Source organism: Pristis pectinata, chromosome 37, assembly GCF_009764475.1.
Source record: "Pristis pectinata isolate sPriPec2 chromosome 37, sPriPec2.1.pri, whole genome shotgun sequence".
Classification (NCBI taxonomy): domain Eukaryota; kingdom Metazoa; phylum Chordata; class Chondrichthyes; order Rhinopristiformes; family Pristidae; genus Pristis; species Pristis pectinata.
The window spans coordinates 3464379-3482377 of NC_067440.1; the positions used below are offsets into that span (position 1 = coordinate 3464379).

Genomic DNA, 17999 nt, shown 5'->3' on the forward strand with positions numbered 1-17999 from the left:
TAATCTACTCTTTTCTGCTCTGCATGCTGTCAGTGTACATTAATTGCTAAATTAAATTGTCCCCTTGTATCATCACTTGACTCCATGATCCCTCTTGTGTTCTTCTAACATGTTATTTACTTACCTCTGCTTGATTGCCATCTTCTCCAACTAACAGAGCCACTCACAAGGACTGGTAATATTAGACCAGTTTCTAGCCAATTGGTCTAATATCACCAGTGCTGACATGGGCACCTCTGCTGATCATACCCTTCCTCTTAGATTGGAATCGTATGAATATATTTGTATAAAAAGCACAACCTGGAATTACCACCTCACCAACTGCTTTTACTTCACAATTCCCAGTTAATTTGAACTCTACAATCTGTCTTTTAACTTCCATTGTTCCAGTGAAAGTCCCACCCTTTCTCAGCTCCTCAATCCATATGTGTTACTATTTGATCATCTTCCCCCTGCTTCCCCCTTCCAAAAAAAAAGATGATTTCAGATTAATACCTGTAAATTTAGCTTCCATCTGTCCACCAACCCCACTCACCAGTCAATTTCTTGTTAGATCTCTGCCCCCTTCCTGTCAGCTAATCCCTCTTGCTACTTATCACTCTACTGAGACTTTGGCCTTGTGGCACTCTCGTCCATATATAGACAAGAGAAAATGGTCCCTGAAGGGGTGGAATGCCATTGCTCACATCCCTCTGGTCTGCATCTGTTCCAGACCGTTATCTAACACCCCTTCCAGGCTGGTGTCCATCTCTTGTCAGGCATCTGTAATCTGGCATCAGGCTGAATCAAAAGTAGCTTCAATTCACCCCCAAATCACCGCTGCGAATGAACAGACTGCTGAAAACTAAACAAAATTCCTCCATTTCCTTCCCCTATTCCTGTCTTTGCTAATCCTGTCAAAAATAATCCACTATGGTGAAAACTGCACTGTGAATCTCCAACTGCTTGAAACTTGGAAATGCCATCAATGATGTAAACAACCAAATGATGGCTTTATTGAACCATATTGATTTGATGGAATTTTATGCTTTTATTTTGGTCCCCCTCTGCTGATACTTTGAATCTTCCTTTTTTGCTGTCTGTCAATTACAGCAAGTTACCCTGGCCACAATTCCCCATAGCATTTTTGTTTTGGGGTGAGCTTTAGAAAGAATAATTCAAGTTCAAATTTATTGCTGTGATAGACATACTTCCACAGGGTATAAATGCCATGAAAGTTAGCCTTTTGCAGCACAAGATGAGGACAAACTTAAGCTAACATAAACTTAAATTAATATAAATCATACATGCACAACAAAATAAGAAAACAGCACTACAGCAAGTACATTTTTTTAAAAAATTGGCACTGGAGGGTGGCAACATATCTCAGACAGCTCACAAGGGAACACTTGAACTTTCATTTTGAAGCTTACTCCTAAACAAATACTGTTGGTAAGTGGAGCCAGGGTGGCTTGCTGTGATTGACAGCAATAAGTAAGATTCAATAAGGAATTCTCAACATCATTAGCAGCCGAACTGTCTCTTTTGCTTCAGGTGGTAGAGCATGCTGCTGAGGAAACACTTCAGTGCAATGGAAAAATGTAAACTTTTAAACTTTACCTGATGTGAAATAACTCTAATTAAATCCCTGTTTAATGCAACCCCACTGCCCTGCAATAAGCAACTGAATGTGGGGAGGTGTCTTCTTGCAGCAGACAGCATAGAGAAAATTTAGTTGCCGGAATCATTCACGAAGACCACTTTCTGAGCACATCTACCAAAGTCTGGTGCAAGTATTGCCAAAGGTGGCACAGCCACCTCTGCTGATCAAACCATTCCCATGCAAATAAGAAGCAGGAGTAGGCTGCTGGGCCCTTAAGATTGCTCTGCCATTCATCAAGGTCATCCACCTTAGTCACAGGGCCGACAAAATGGCACTATATCCCGTGATTCCCTCGGCATTTTGAAATCTATCGATCTTTGTTTTGGGATAGAGAATTCCGAAGATTCACTGCCCTCTGCGTGAAGAAAGCTCTCCTCCTTTCAGTCCTAAACAGCCTACCCCCTATTCCCAAACTGTGCCCCTAGTTCTGGACTCCTCAGCCAAGGAAATTTTAGCTGTATCTGTCCTGTCAAGTCCTTTCCATTTTTATTTTGCTTTGGTGGGATCTCCTCTCGTTCTTCTAAACACTCGAGAATATAGTACTTGATCTCTCCAGGTACGGAAAATTTGCCATCCCTGAAACCAGTGCAGCAAATCCTCATTGCACTTACTCTTTGGCAAGTCACAGCCCTCGGGGGGGGGGGGGGGGGGGGGGGGGGGGGGAGGGGGTGGAGTTTCTCCCTTTCTGTCTCGGGTGACTCTGAGTTCTGGATTCTCCCACAAGCAGAGGCATTCTCCCCATCAAGATTCACTTGGGATCTTGTGTTTCAATCAAGTCAGCAGATACAAGCCTAACCTGTCCAGCCTTTCCTCATTAAACAACTTGCCCATTCCAAGTACCAGTCTAGCCCTCCTGTACAGTGAGCAATGCTCTGGTACTGTCTGGAATTGGAGGCTCATCAGCTGACCAGGGGCATGATGAGCTGAAGGAAGAGCTGTCTAGGAATGATGCCACAGTGGAAAGAGATTGGGTTATTGTTACTTAATGTGCACTTGATGATCCCTGCAGGAGCAACTCATCAGACTCCGGAAGCAACGGAACACAGTCTTCACGGTGTGTCAGCATGGCCTGTCCAACGTCAGCTCAAAAGTGAGAGAACAGGTTAGTGAGTACGACGGAGAATGTACACTGAGACTCCCCACGCAACCAATCCACGTGCCTGACCCCTGAAAACCCAAAGAGTCAGCGTGTACTGGTGGGCGTGTGGGAACAGCGGGGTGGTTACAGGTGTGGGGAAAGGGAAAAAGCACAGGTGCTGCCTGACCTGCAGAGTGTTTCCATTTCTCTTCTGTTGGCCCGTACAGAAAGAGTAAACTCTGGGGACAGAGCTGCACAGCCCCTCTTTCCTCCTGCGTAGCATGATTGTCATTTGCAGTTGTACAGAGATTCAGGTTTATATCATTAATCATTCTTTCAATTGCCACAGTCCTTCACCTTACTCTGTGATCTCCTGGTGATCTTCAGTGCTCAGATGACAAAGGATGGTAATGAAGAACTACAGCCCCTGGTGTTCACAGCGGACATGTCGTTAGTGTCTGAGCTGCTCAGCTTTGTCATGGACCATGTGTTTGTGGAATCGGAAGAGGATGGAGATGGTGAGGATAAGACAAGATTTCTTTATTAGTCACATGTACATCTAAACACACATGAAATGCATCTTTTGCGTGGAGTGTTCTGGGGGCAGCCCACAAGTGTCGCCACGCTTCCGGCGCCAACACAGCATGCCCACAACTTCCTAACCTGTACATCTTTGGAATGTGGGAGGAAACCGGAGCACCCGGAGGAAACCCACACGCACACGGGGAGAACGCACAAACTCCTTACAGACAGTGGGGGTATTGGACCTGGGGCACTGGTGCTGTAATAATGTTGTGCTAACTGCTACACTACCGTGCCTGTACCATGGAGCAATTCCAGCTGTCTTTCACTACACAACACTTGCTGTCTTACCTCTGCTGTCCTCTCCACTCTGTGCCCTCATGCCGCTCCATTGACTTTTCCCAAATATACCCAGTTTCTCGTTTGCTCCTGTGCGATTCATCTGTGCTTCCCCTGTGTTGGTTGTACATGACACCTAAACCTGAGCACAGACCCAAAATACTCTGGAGTTCTGCTTTTCCTTCCCAGTTCACACCATGATCAGTTTATGAAAGGCATAACTATCATTTGCCTGTTCTCCGGGTTTGCCTGGATTTCCCAGAGTTTTGAGTGCAACTATCTTTATTGTGTGCTGTCACAGACTTGTTCCTAATGTATGGTGAGGCTGTAATCCCATGGTTTTTTGATTTAGACGAGACAGTAAAGATTGAGATGCTGCATAAGAGGAGGAATTTTCTGGCTGGATTCTGTAAGCTCATTATCTACAACATGGTGGATCTAAGGACTGCAGCTGACATCTTCAAACACTACATGAAGGTAAGGAGACCGATAACATCCGATAAGTGAGGGGCATTTAAAAAGTGAGATACTAAGAGTTCAAAGTCGGCATGTTAACATGTCAAACATGTTAATATTAGGGAACCACAGTTAACAAAAAATATTAAAGGTTTGATCAGGGAAAAGAAGGAAGAATAGTGTCAGGTACAGGATTGAATGAGAAAGGACTCATTCAGTCCTGTACCTGACAATGTGCTTCCTTCTTTTCCCTGGTCAAACCTTTAATATCTTTAGTTAACTAAGGTTTATAGGAGAGAATTTAAGAAAGAAATTGAGGCAAAAGGGGGCCATGAAATGACTTTGAGAAGTAGCAGCAAGGAGAGTACCAAAACCTTTATATTAGAAGCAAGAAGGTAACTAAGGAAAGACCAGGTCCCCTCGGGGACCAAAAGGGTAACCTATGTGTGGGGACAGGGAGTACGAGTGAGGTCCTGAATGAATGCTTGTCATTGATATTCACCAGGGAGAAGGATGTGGAGGCTGGAGAGTTAAGGGAGAGGTATGCTGACATTCTGGAGCATGTCTGCATCAGTGGGGAGGAAGTGTTAGAAATATTGGAGCACATTATTATGGATAAATCCCCAAGGCCCGACGGGATTCATCCTCGGATGCTAAGGGAAGCAAGGGAGGAGATTGCTGGAGATTTTTTCATCAGGCAAGGTGCCAGAAGACCAACGGATAGCTAATATCTTCACCTTATTCAAAAAGGACAGTGAGGATGAACTACAGGCTGGTGACCCTTACATCAGTGGTAGGGAAGCTGTGGGAGAAGATCCTGAGGGGCAGAATTTGTGTTTACTTGGAAGGACAGGGCCTGATTAAGAGGAGTCAGCATGATTGTGTACAGGGTAGATGATCCACACAAATCTGACAAGATTTTTGAGGTGGTAACTGAAATTTGATGAAGGCATTGCACTGGAAGTGGTTTACATAGACTTTAGTAAGGCTCTCAATGTCCTGCATGGTAGACTGGTCCAGAAATTAAGCCAAAAGGGATCCGAGGCCTGTTGGCAAACAGGATCCAAAGTTGGCTTGGTGATTGGAGGCAGAGGGTAGTGGTGAATGGGGTTTTTCCTGAGTAGAAGTCTGTAACAAGTGGTGTACTGCAGGGATCGGTGCTGGGAAGTCTGTATAGTCATGTGGTGTGAATAGTAAGTTTGCAGACAACATGAAAATTGGTGGAGTTGTAGATATGTAGTGAAGACTGTTGTCTAAGGATACAGCAGGCCATGGATAAACTGGAAAATTGGGCAGAGTAGTAGCAGATGGAATTTTTCCAGACAAGTGTGAGTTTAAAAAAAGCCTTGGGAGGTAAAACTCTGGGAGGACATGGACAATGGCAGGGACCTTAGGCCCTCTGATGTACGGGGGGGGGACCTTGGGGTTCAAATCAAGAGCTAAGTGAAAGTGGTGACATAAATTGATAGCGTAGTGCTTGTCTTTGTACATTGCATCATTGAGTACATGAGTCGCCGTATCATGTTGCAGCTGCACAAACATTGGTCACCACACTAAAAGAAGGATGGAGCTATAGAGTTGTACCCCACAGAAACAGGCCCTACAGCCCAACTCATCCATGCCGACCAAGCTGCCTACCTGGGCTAGTTCCATTTGCCTACATTTGGCCCATATCCCTCTAAACCTTCCCTATCCAGGATCAGTTCCAAATGTCTTTTAAACATTGTAATTGTACCTGCCTCTGGCAGCTCATTCCATGTACCAATTACTCTCTGTCTGGAAAAAGTTGCCCCTCAGGTCTCTTTTTAAATCTCTCCCCTCTCACCTTAAACCTATGCCCTCTAGTTTTAGACTCCCCTACCCTGCCCTGGGAATAAGACTGATCATCCACCTTATCCTATACCCCTCATGATTTTGATCCCTCCGTAAGCTTGCCCCTCAGCCCCCTTCACTCCAGGGAAAACTGTCCCAGCTGATCCAGGTGTCTCTTCGTAACTCAAGGATGTTTTGGCAATAGAAAGAGAGTGCAGATGAGATTCTCCAGGATGGTGCTTGAAAGAATGACTGCTGTTCTAAGGAGAGATTGGACAGGCTGGCTTTATTATCAAGTGGAGTGCTTGAGGGGCCTTACAGAAATTAATTAAAATGATGAGGGGCATAGATGGGCTAATTGTCAGTCTTTCTCCCAGGGCAGAGAGTCTAGAATTAGAGGGCACAGGTTTAATGTGAGAAGCTAGAAATTTAAACGAGGTCTGAGGGGCAAGCTCTTCCCAAAGTGAGTGGTGATCATCTGGAATGAGCTGCCAAAGGAGGCCGAAGAGGCAGGTACAATTACATTTCCAAGTCCATAGCTCCCTGAAAATGGCCACATGTCGATAATGTGGTAAAGAAGGCAGACAGCAAGCTTGCCTTTATTAGTCGAAGCACTGAGTTCAAGAGTCGGGGAGTTGTGTTGCAGTTTTATAAAACTCTTAGGCTACGTCAGGAAGATAGCATTCAATTCTGGTTGCCCCCATTAGAGGATGTTTCCTCTGGAGTGGCAGAGGCTGAGGGGAGACCAGATAGAAAGTCTATAAAATGATGAGAGGCATAGACAGAGCAGACATATCTAATACAAAGGAGATGAGCGGGGCAAGTTTTTTTTTTAAACACAAGGTTCTGGGTGCCTGGAATGTGCTGCCAGGGGTGGTGGTGAAGGCAGATTCGATAGGCATTTAAGAGGCTCTTGAACAGGCACATGAATAGACAGTGCAGGCAGGAGGGATTAGTTTACTTGGTGTCATTAGCTTAATTAGTATGGGACAATATCATGGGCAGAAGGGCCTGTTCCTGTGCTGTATTGTTCTGTGTTTAAAGGGCATTTGGACAGGTACTTGGATAAGAAAAGTGTAGAGGGATGTGGGCCTAATGCAGGGCAATGGGATTAGAGTAGATAAGCATGATGGTCAGCATGGTCAAAGGGGGCCTGTTTCTGTACTGTACTACAATGTGCTATGACCACACTGCGTTTGTGACAGTGAGGCCCACAGTAAGCCACAGTACTGCTGAGCTGGGTGAAATCTGAATGAACCAGGCCTCTCGTTCTTTAGTGAAGCTTGGACCGTACTTATTCACTGGCTGGAAACTACATTTGGTGGACTGGAGGAACATATGGAGTGAGGGGCTCAGCTTCTCGGTGGGGAGGAAATGTGTGGAGTTAGCTAGGATTATGAGGTTGGTGAATGAGGAGATGTAGTTATCCAGGATAATTGAGAGATGATTAGGTCAAAAGTGGGTGAGGGGAAATGTAACGAATGGAGTCAATTTAATTAAATTTTGAGTAATGGGAATGGATTCAGGGAGAGGAAAGGGGTAAAATTGACCTGTTGGTGGCAGGGCATGTGGTGTTGGGTGAGTGGAGAGGTGGATTGGGTGACACATATTTGGGAGAGGTGGAAGAGTGCACTGGGCAGCGGGATGGGCATCTCTGGGACGTGGTGTAAGATCGTGGGAAGTGGGAGGGCTTCTGGATTCTGCTGGGGATGGGGGGAGCAAGGCCGTCTTGTGGGTGTGCAGCAAGGAAGGTGTCTGGGGAACTGACACATTGCATATATGAAGGCTGTTGAACTCTGCTCTTCATTTCAGTACTACAGTGATTACGGTGACATCATTAAGGAGATGTTGAGCAAAGCCCGGCAGATCGATAAGGTGGAGTGTGCCAAGACACTGCTACTCAGCTTGCAGCAGGTGAGTGGATCAGCACGTTTACAATGTTACAATTCAATAAAAAGCCATGCACTCCATTGAGCAAAGCAATTTAATCCCGTTCTCCTTGTACCCTACATCCCAGAGAGTGGACGTCTCCAATTCCAGGTGCCAGCACCATCCCTGCAGTACACCACTAGTCATGGACTTCCAATCAGGACAAACATTTCACATTATGGTGTAGAGCTCGACTTTCTAATTTTGGTGGGAAGGATTACATTTATAAATTCTTTGAGATTTATGTACGTTCCACAACTATATGCTGTGACTTGATTTCTTATGGACTTTTCCAACTTGGGACTTGCACCAGTGTCACAGAGCACCGAAACGTCCTTCAACCCATCACGTCCATGCTGACCTGACCTACTTACCATCTATGCTAATCCCACTTCCCCACATTAGAACCGTATCCCTCTATGCCTTGCCTATTTAGGTGTCTGTCTAAATGCCTCAAGTGTTGTAATTTTATCTGATTCCACCTCTGGCAGCACACCCTAGAGATCAACCACTCGGTGTGTAAAATAAAATTTACCCCTAATCCCCTTTTAAACTTCTTTGTCTCATCTTAAACTCTGTGCCCCTTTTTGTTTTACCTCTACCATGAGAAGAAGGTTTTGATTATCTACCCTATCTGTTCCTCATAATCTCATACCCCTCAGCCTGCCTTGCAACAGGGAAGGCGAGTACAGCCTGTCCAATCTCTCCACATAATTAAAGTCCTCCAATCCACGTAATATCCCAGTGAATCTTCTCTGCACTCTCTCCAGTGCAATCACGTTCCCTAGAGTAGGGTGATCAGAACTGCACATAATACTCCAAGTGTGGTCTAACCAGTGTTTTGTGAAATTGCAGCATAACATCCCAACTGTTATACTATGCTCTGATCTATGAAGGCAACTGTGGACTTAGACCCTAAGGGGTCTCTGTTCACTAGCATTCCTTAGCACCATACCATTTATGTACATGTCCTACCCTTATTTGACTTCCCAAAATGCATAATTTGCACGTCAGGGTTAAATTCCATCTGCCAATGCTCTGGCCCACTTGCCATCTAATCTGTATCTGTTGTAGCCTTAGACAATCTTTCTCACTATTCACAACTTTAATGTCATTCACAAATAGTAAATTAGTGAATGACCAACTCTAAGGTCATTCACAAATTTACTAATTATACCTCTTACACTCATACTCGTACTCCTCCTACATTATTAATATATGTCACAAACAACGAAGGTCCCAGCACCTATCTCTGCAGTACTTCCAATCAGGAGAAACATCCTTCCACCATTACCCTCTGCCTCCTATCACCAAGCCAACCTTGGATCCAATTATAAGATAAGATGTCCTTTATATAAGATTTCTTTATTGGTCACATGTACATCGAAACACAGTGAAATGCATCTTTTGCGTAGAATATTCTGGGGGCAGCTTGCAAGTGTCACCACTCTTCCGGCACCAACGTAGCATGCCCACAACTTCCTAGCCCATAACTCTTTGGAATGTGGGAGGAAACCAGACCACCCAGAGGAAATCCACGCAGTAATGGGGGGAACATACAAACTCCTTACAGACAGCGGCCAGAATTGAACCCGGGTCGCTGGCGCTGTAATAGCGTTAAGCTAACTGCTACGCTACCGTGCCAGCTTATTGACCTTATCCACCACCTTATTGAAGTCCATATAGACTTCATCAGTCTTTGTTACCTCCCTCAAAAAAACTCAAATCAAATTAGTGAGACAGGATTTCCCCCTCAAAGCCATACTGACTATCCCTAATCAGTCCTTGCCTTTCCAAAATGTATGTAATTCCTGTCCCTTAGAGTTTTCTCCAGTAATTTCTCTACCACTAATGTAAGGCTCACCATCCTGTAGTTACCTGGCTTATCCCTGCTGCACTTAAGTAAACAAAACATTAACTATCCTCCAGTCTTCTGGTGCCTCAGCTGTGGCTAAAAAGATGCAGAAGTCTCTCTTGGGGCCCCAGCAATCTCCTCTCTTGCTTTGCATAGCATTCTGGGATAGATCTTATCCAGCCCTGGGGATTTATACATCCTTGCATCTAATGCATCCACCTCCTTGATACTGACAGTCAATGCATCCCTCCCTGAACTCTATCCATCATGTCCTCCCTGGTGAATACGGGTAAGAAGTATTCACTTAGGACCTGGCCTACATCCCTAGCTCCACACACACATGACCCCACACAAATTGACCCTGTTATCCCAATGCACTGTCCTCTTTCCCTGGTTATTCTTCTGTCTTTAATATACACAAAATGCCCGTGATATGTAGTGTCCTCTCTGCCTTCCTAATTTCCTTTTCAAGTATTACCCTACTTTTTCCCACTTACTCCCAATGTACTTATAGAATGATTTGGGATTCTCCTTAGTCTTTGCCCTCCTAATTTCCCCACAACCTCTGTATTCCTCAAGGGACTCTCTTGATTGAAATTGCCTATAACTGTCATCTGCTTCCTTTTTTTCCTGACAAACCTTCAATAACCTTTGTCATTCCAAGGTTCCCTAATCTAACCATCTTTGCCTTTCGCTCTTGCCAGAACATGCTGGCCCTGAACTCTTGCTGACTCTTTTAAAAGACTGCCACTTGTCAGATGTTGTTTTACCCATAAGTATCTGCCCCCCAGTCAACCTTTGCCAGCTACTGTCTTGTGCTATTGAAATCAGTCTTCTCCCAGTTTAGGACCTTAACTTGAGGACCAATCAATCATCCCTTTCCATAACAATTTTGCAACTTTCGGAATTGTGGCCACTGTTTCCGAAGTGTCCCCAGCCGACACTTCCACCACTTGCCTGGTTTCATTTCCCAAGTACTCCCGATTCCAGCATCTACAGTCTCTTGTAGAATCCTGATGAAGGGTCTTGACCCAAAATGTCAACTGTCCATTTCCCTCCATAGATGCTGCCTGACCTGCTGAGTTCCTCCAGCTTTTTGTGTATTTCTGCAATCTCTTGTCTTCATTTCCAAAGATGATATCAAGTATAGCCCCTTCTCTGGTAGGACTGTAAACCAAGGGTAACAAATACAAGGAAACCTGGATGTTGAGGGATATTGAGGGTTGGGTAAAGAGAAAAAGTGAAGGATAGAGCAAATATAAAGACAGGAGAGGCCCATCAAGAATATTAAAGGTGTAGCGTAACACTTGAAAAGGAAGTTAAGAAGGCAAAGAGAGGTCACAAGATATCACTGGCAAACAGGATTAAGGTAAATCTGAAGATGTTTTATAAATATATCAGACAAAAGAATAACCAGGAAAAGACTGGAGCCCACTGGGGATAACAGGGCAATCTGTGTGTGGAGCCAGAAGGGATAGGTGAGGTCCTAAATGAATACTTTTCATCAGTATTCACAAAGGAAACAGACTTTTTTTATTGGAGTATTCAGCAAAGGGGAGATAGAAATTCTAGGTCAAGTTACCATTGATGCCTTAGCAGACTTAAAAGATGGATAAGTCCCCAGGGCTGGATAAGATTTATCCCAGGCTGCAATAGGCGGCAAAGGAAGAGATTGCTGGGGCTCTGGCTGAGATGTTTAAATCTTCATTGACCACAAGTGAGATACCACATGACTGGAGGACTGCAATTGTGGTTCCCCCTTTCCCCCTTTTCTTGGAAAGCAGGGAAAAGTTTGGTAATTATGGACCTGTGAGCCTTTCATCAGTTATTGGGAAAAATTCTGAGGAACAGGATTAATGATCACTTGGAAGGGAAGGACTGATCAGAGACAGCCAGCATGGCTTTGTCAAGGACGGGTCTTGTCTGATTGAATTTTTGTTTGAAGAGGTAACAGTGTATTGATGAGGGAAATGCAGTAGATGTGGCTTACATGGACTTCAGTAAGGTCTTTGACAAGGTCCCACGTCAGAGATTGGTTCAAAAGATTAGGTTAGCATGGTATTGGTATTGGTTTATTATTGTCACTTGTACCGAGGTATAGTGAAAAACTTGTCTTGCAAACTGATCGTACAGATCAATTCATTACACAGTGCAGTTACATTGGGTTAGTACAGAGTGCATTGAGGTAGTACAAGTAAAAACAATAACAGTACAGAGTAAAGTGTCACAGCTACAGGGATCCAGGGTAAGTTGGCAAATTGGATGCAAAATTAGCTTGGCAGTAGGAGACGGTGATGGTAGAGAGTTGTTTTTGTGATTGGGTGCCTGTGACTAGTGGTGTTCCACAGGGATCACTGCTGGGGATCCTTGTAATGTATGTGAACGATCTGGATATGGATGCCTAAAACTCTCCCTCCTGCACCAGATGTTTAGCCATGTTTTCATCTGACTTATCCTCCTATTTTTACTCTTGCAGGCATGTAGTGTGGGGAGTAATCCTGAGATTATGATCATTGGGGTCCTGATTTTTGACCCTCTGCTTACTCCCTAAAATTCACTCTACAGGATCTCACCTCTTTCTACCCATGTTGTTTGTACTAGCATGTACCATGCCCTCTGGCTGTTCTCCCTCCCGCTTCAGAATGTTCTGTACCCGATCCAAGACATCCCTCACCATAGAACCAGGAAGGCAACACACCATTCTGGTGTCTCAGTCTTGGCCACAGAAATGCCTTTTCCCCTCGTTAATGAAACCCTACTACTAGCTGAGACTCCCCCCTCCCTGCTGTGCATCAGCACCAACCATGGTGCCATGAACTTGGTGGCTCTGCTGCTGCTTTCCTCTGAGGGGCCATTCCCTCCCAACAGTATGTAATAGTTTAGATCGTAGAACAGTACGGCACAGGATCAGGCCCTTTGGGAGCATGGTAGACAGGAGCTTCAGTGAGTTGGTCAATCCCCTGTGGCCATTCCCCTCAGTAACAGGTTTATCATTTTGGATACTGTGGGGGGGGGGGGTGGCCTTTTGGAGGACAGCTACAGCCAAGTATGCAATACCACATCTGGCTCTGATGCAAAGCGGGAAGGGTGGAGACAAGGAGAGCTGTGGTGTTAGAAGACTTGATGGTTAGGAGGGACAGATAGGAGATTCTGTGGCTATGAATGAGACTCCAGGATAGTGTGTTGCCGCCAGGGTCGAGGATGTTGCAGAACATTCTCGAGAGGGAGGATGAGCATCCAGAGGTCGTTGTACACATTGGTACCAACGCCATAGGTAGAAGAAGGGATGTCATCCTGTTAAGTGAATATAGGGAGTTAGAAGGTTAAAAAGCAGGAGCTCCAGAATAATCTCTGGATTACCCCCAGTGTCACGTGATAGTGAGGATTGGGGAAGTGAATGCATGGCTGTGGAGCTGATACAGGGAGGAGGGATTCAGTTACATGGACCAATGGGATCTCTCCCAGGACCAGAGGGACAGATTGCACCTGAACTGGAGGGGAACCAACATCCTGGCGGGGTGATTGCCTAGAACTAGTCGAGGGTTTAGACTAGTCTGGCGGGGGTGGGACCCAAAGTAGTAGTGTAATAGGTGAGAAAATCGAAGCAAAAATAGAGGTTAAAGTGAGCAAGTCCAGTAGACAGGACAGGCAGGTGCAGGCCAGTGAGGAAGGTCTGATGGGCTAAACTGCAGGCATTTTATTACAAGAAGCCTGACAGGTAAGGCAGATGAACTCGGCCCATGGATCGACATATGGGATTTGGGATATTGTAGCTGTTTCAGAAACATGGTTGAGGGAGAGGCAGGACTGGCAGCTCAATGTTCTGGGACACAGGTGCTTTTGGTGTGGTAGTGGAGGAGGTAAGAGAGGAGGGAGAGTTGCACTATTGATTGGGGAGAACATCACAGCAATAGGTTTCAGGATTCAATGGGTTCTCGTGATGAATTTTTATTGGATTAAAATCACCAGCCAGTAAAGGTTAAGACAAAATACCTGTACTCTGCTAGGAGCTTGGAATGCTTTGGTTGGTGAAATGCATTGTAGCGTTTGATAGAAAGTTGTACAAACATTTGGAGGAAAAGTGCAAGAGCTGAGGGTTGAGAGTGAGGCAGTTTGGGACAGGTACGGGGTTATGGGGAGGGCAGCGACAAAAAGAGTTGGTTTGGGATTGATTTAGAGCTCTGGCTCGAGCTGGAGAATGGATTAGGCCCTATGGGAAAGTGATAATTATGGGGAGCAGGTTAGTCTGGGTGGGTATTTCTGTGAATGGGCCTTTCTGTTCTCGACAGTTCAGGACTCTGGGATGTTGCTGTTGGAAATGGCCGTCACAATGACACTGGTAGGGCCTGCAGTAGCCCTGTTTCTGGACCACATTGCAGGACCTCTAAGTAATCTCTGGATTACTCCCAGTGCCATGTGCTAGTGAGGACTGGGAAAATGGATGGCTGAGGAGCTGATAAGGGAGGGGGAGGGATTCACTCCAGAAATAAAGGGATTATGTCACTTGCTGCACTTTTGTATTGACCTTGTGCAATGATCTTGTCCCCCTTCAGTTGTTCAGTGAACTGCTACAAGATCAGGAGTATGTTGATCGTTCCTCTGTGGCCTTCAGCGCCATTAAAGACCTGGGTAGGAGGTTTGCACTGACATTTGGCATGGACCTGATGAAGAGCAGACAGTCGGTTGTATCTCTACACTTGTAAGTATGGAGCTTGCTTCCCTGGGTCTGAATCACCACCGTGGGAGTGGTGGAGAGTTGAGCCAGCAGCAGGATCAGTGAGTGTAGGGGATTGGTTAAATGTGAAGCGTCGGAGTTTTCTGGGAAAGTAAGGGTTGGATTTTGGAGGTGGGGGCTAGGTGTTTTTTTGGGAAGTGGGCAGTTGTGAAGGGTGTTCCTTTTTGGAGCCAGAATGGGCATTGAGGTGATGTTCTATTACCAAGCAATTTTAAGATACAAGATTCCCTTGGAACTCTCGAGCGGTTGTCCAGCTTCATCCCAACTGGAAATAATGGGAAAAATGCTGCTTGACAGGCCATTTAATGTATAAAAGAAAGTAACAGTAGGAACATTCATTTAAAATCTTTGTGGTTTTAGTTTATTTATCACTCGGGACATTTAGGATTTCTGATTTATTTCACTCGGTATTTTGGAACTATTTATTTAGTGCTCTGTTCTTTGGGTCCAATTTATTTTTATCCTGTTTGATTTACGTGTCTTTGAGTGCTGGATTTTGATCAGTTCCTGATGAGCTCTGTCTGCTCCTTCAGGGATGGAATAAAGTTTGCCTTTCGGCAGCATCAACGTCGCGGTTTGGAATCCTCCCCAATGAACCTGCCGTTCCTTGATATTCTGAGTGAATTCTCATGCAAGCTCCTGAGGCAGGACAAGAAGGCTGTGTGAGTGAGCGCCGGTGCTGGGTTGTGTGTGGGCTGGGTCTGGAATGGGGTGGTGGTGGCTCTGTGCCAGAGGAATGGGTGGTGATTGATGCTCAGGGAGGTGGTGGGAGGTGGTGTACAGGCACCAATAACATGATACTGGTTCTGACGTCGTCCTAGCTGAGTTGCCTACGTTGTGCCAGGTTTGTGTAGTGTGGCCTGACAGAGCTACTGCTGAATCTGTCATCGGATTGCAGGCTTGACTACCTGGACAAGACCTTCCCAGCTCCTCTCAACACAGCCTCGGAGGTATGGCTGCCACTGGTATCGTACCGCAAGTCTTTGCTGGCACGAGGGGATGATGACACCATGTCTGTGATTAGTGGCAAGACGGGAAGTGTACGCAGCAAGAGAGCACCTACATCTTCAGCCAAGAGAAGGCGACTGGAAGGTACGGGTGAGAGAATCTCTGGCGTTGAAGGGACACTGCGTTCAGAACTGGTGCTATAATCGTGGCCTTTGGAGTTGGATAGAAATTCTCGGCCTTGGAGGGGTAGGGTGTTATGGAGCAGGAGGCTGTGGGTGTGAATTGTCAGTGCAGGCAGAGATATTGTTAGGTTCATTCTGGACCTCTCCCAGATCTAGACTGTTGTGGAGAAAAACAATGTTGGAAATAGTCAGCACATTGAACGGCATCTGCTGTGGAAAGACAGACTGAGTTTAAAATTTTAGGTCAGTGACCTTTCATCAGAACCAATAAACACTCGAATTCCAATAAATTTTGAGTACCAGTGTAATGCGAAGGGTGGAGAGAACAAAGAGAATATCTGTGATGGGGTAGAAACCAAGAGAAACTAAAAGATAGTGTTGGTGGTGGGAGCTTGGGGAAGGCTTGCCCATCACAGCCGATCTGTCTGAAAATTGACTGAGGTGGAAACTGAGGAGAGAAACTAAAGGCACTGCAAATGTCAGGCAGCCTCCATAGATAAAGAAAAATAGAATTAACTTTGGTTTGAACTTCCAGAACTGGCTAGTTCTGGCACAAACTGAAGAGGCTGATTATCTGATATTGTTGAATCCCAAGGGCTGTAAGATGAGTTGGTTCTTTGATCTTGCATTGGGCTTTGTTGGAACAGTGTGAGAGGCAGAAGATGGGTCAAAATGAGAATAGGGTGAATAATTAAAATGGCAGCAACTGGAAGCTCAAGGTCACCCCTCATGACCAAAAAGTTCTGCAAAGCAGTTACCCAATAAGAGTTTAGTTTCTCTGATATAGAAGTGAACACTGAATAAATTGAAAGGAGTGATTCACCTGGAAGGATTGTTAGAGTCCCTGGATGATGGGGGAAGGGGTAAAAAGGGCAGGTATTAATTACATCTTCTGTGGTTAGATGGGAAAGTAACGCTGTCACATTGATCATGGGAGAAATTGTGGAGGTTGATCCACTGAACAGAGTTAAGTGGAACCCCATACTGACCACATCTCCCCCACCAGTCTTAACTCTTCCTGGGCTTTCACTGTCCCTTCAGACTGACAATCAGTCCCTCAGCAGAGACCAAGCCTTCATTCACCAGTGTCCCCATCCCAGTAAGTTTCAAGCCTGGCATGATAGTCCCTTTCCCACCTACTGCACCTCTGTTACCCACCTCTTTGGCCCAGAGTCTCCACCACACCAGCCACCACATTCCGTGAATCATTCTCCAAGATTTCCCTTGCCTTCGATGCTACCTCCAGGTGCACCTGCCCCTCATGCTTCCAGCTTTCTGAAAGGACCATTTTCTGTGCCACCTGCTAGTTCACACTTCCATCTCCACCAATGTCCACTCCACTTCCAATGGCACTTTTCCATCTCATCGCAAGAAACAGCAATTGCCCATTTACTGCTTTCAGATGGTCCAGGAACCCAAATGTGCTAATGATTCACTTGCAGTACACTGAACTGGAAGCATAACGTTTGGTGCTCATGATGTTGTTACCTCTACATTGGGGAGACCATAGAACAATATGGCACAATACAGGCCCTTCGACCCACCATGTTGTGCCGCCCTTCAAACCACACCTAAGACTATCTAACCCCTTCCTCCCACATATCCCCCTAACTTAAATTCCTCCATATGCTTATCTAACAATCTCTTGAACTTGCCCAATGTATCAGCCTCCACCACCACCCCAGGCAGCGCATTCCATGCACCAACCACTCTCTGGGTGAAAAACCTCCCTCTGACATCACCCTTGAACTTCCCACCCAATACCTTAAAGCCATGTCCTCTTGTTTTGAGCATTGGCGCCCTGGGAAAGAGGTGCTGGCTGTCCACTGTATCTATTCAATATCTTGTATACCTCTATCATGTCTCCCCTCATCCTCCTCCTCTCCAATAAGAACAGCCCTAGCTCCTTTAGTGTCTCCTTGTAATCCATACTCTCTAATCCAGGCAGCATCCTGGTATATCTCCTCTGCACCCTTCCAACGCCTCCGCATCCTTCCTATAATGAGGTGACCAGAACTGGACACAGTACTCTAAGGGTGGCCCAACCAGTGTTTTGTAAAGCTGCATCATCACTTCGCGGTTCTTAAACTCGATTCCCCAACTTATGAAAGCTAACATCCCATAAGCTTTCTTAACTACCCTATCCACCTGTGAGGCAACTTTCAGTGATCTGTGGATATGAACCCCCAGATCCCTCTGCTCCTCCACACTGCCCAGAATCCTGCCATTTACCTTGTACTCCGCCTTGGGAGTTTGTCCTTCCAAAGTGTACCACCTCACACTTCTCTGGATTGAACTCCATCTGCCACTTGTCAGCCCAGCTCTGCATCCTATCAATATCCCTCTGCAAGCTTCTACAGCCCTCCACACTGTCCACAACACCACCGATCTTTGCGTCATCTGCAAATTTGCTAACCCACCCTTCCACCCCCTCATCTAAGTCGTTAATAAATATCACAAAAAGTAGAGGTCCCAGAACCGATCCCTGCAGGACACCACTA

The 17999-nt window shown here is 45.6% G+C and overlaps 1 protein-coding gene across 3 annotated transcripts in view; it reads left to right on the plus strand.

The window, feature by feature from the left end:
• Nucleotides 1-17999, plus strand: part of LOC127586485 (cohesin subunit SA-2-like) — an 86926-nt gene that overhangs the window by 52898 nt on the left and 16029 nt on the right. For all 3 annotated transcript variants that reach the window (XM_052044499.1, XM_052044500.1, XM_052044501.1), the window contains exons 26-32: nucleotides 2652-2744; nucleotides 3070-3238; nucleotides 3934-4058; nucleotides 7662-7763; nucleotides 14187-14332; nucleotides 14902-15030; nucleotides 15267-15460. In XM_052044499.1, the coding sequence (XP_051900459.1) occupies nucleotides 2652-2744; nucleotides 3070-3238; nucleotides 3934-4058; nucleotides 7662-7763; nucleotides 14187-14332; nucleotides 14902-15030; nucleotides 15267-15460 (958 nt within the window). The remainder of the gene's footprint in view (nucleotides 1-2651; nucleotides 2745-3069; nucleotides 3239-3933; nucleotides 4059-7661; nucleotides 7764-14186; nucleotides 14333-14901; nucleotides 15031-15266; nucleotides 15461-17999) is intronic.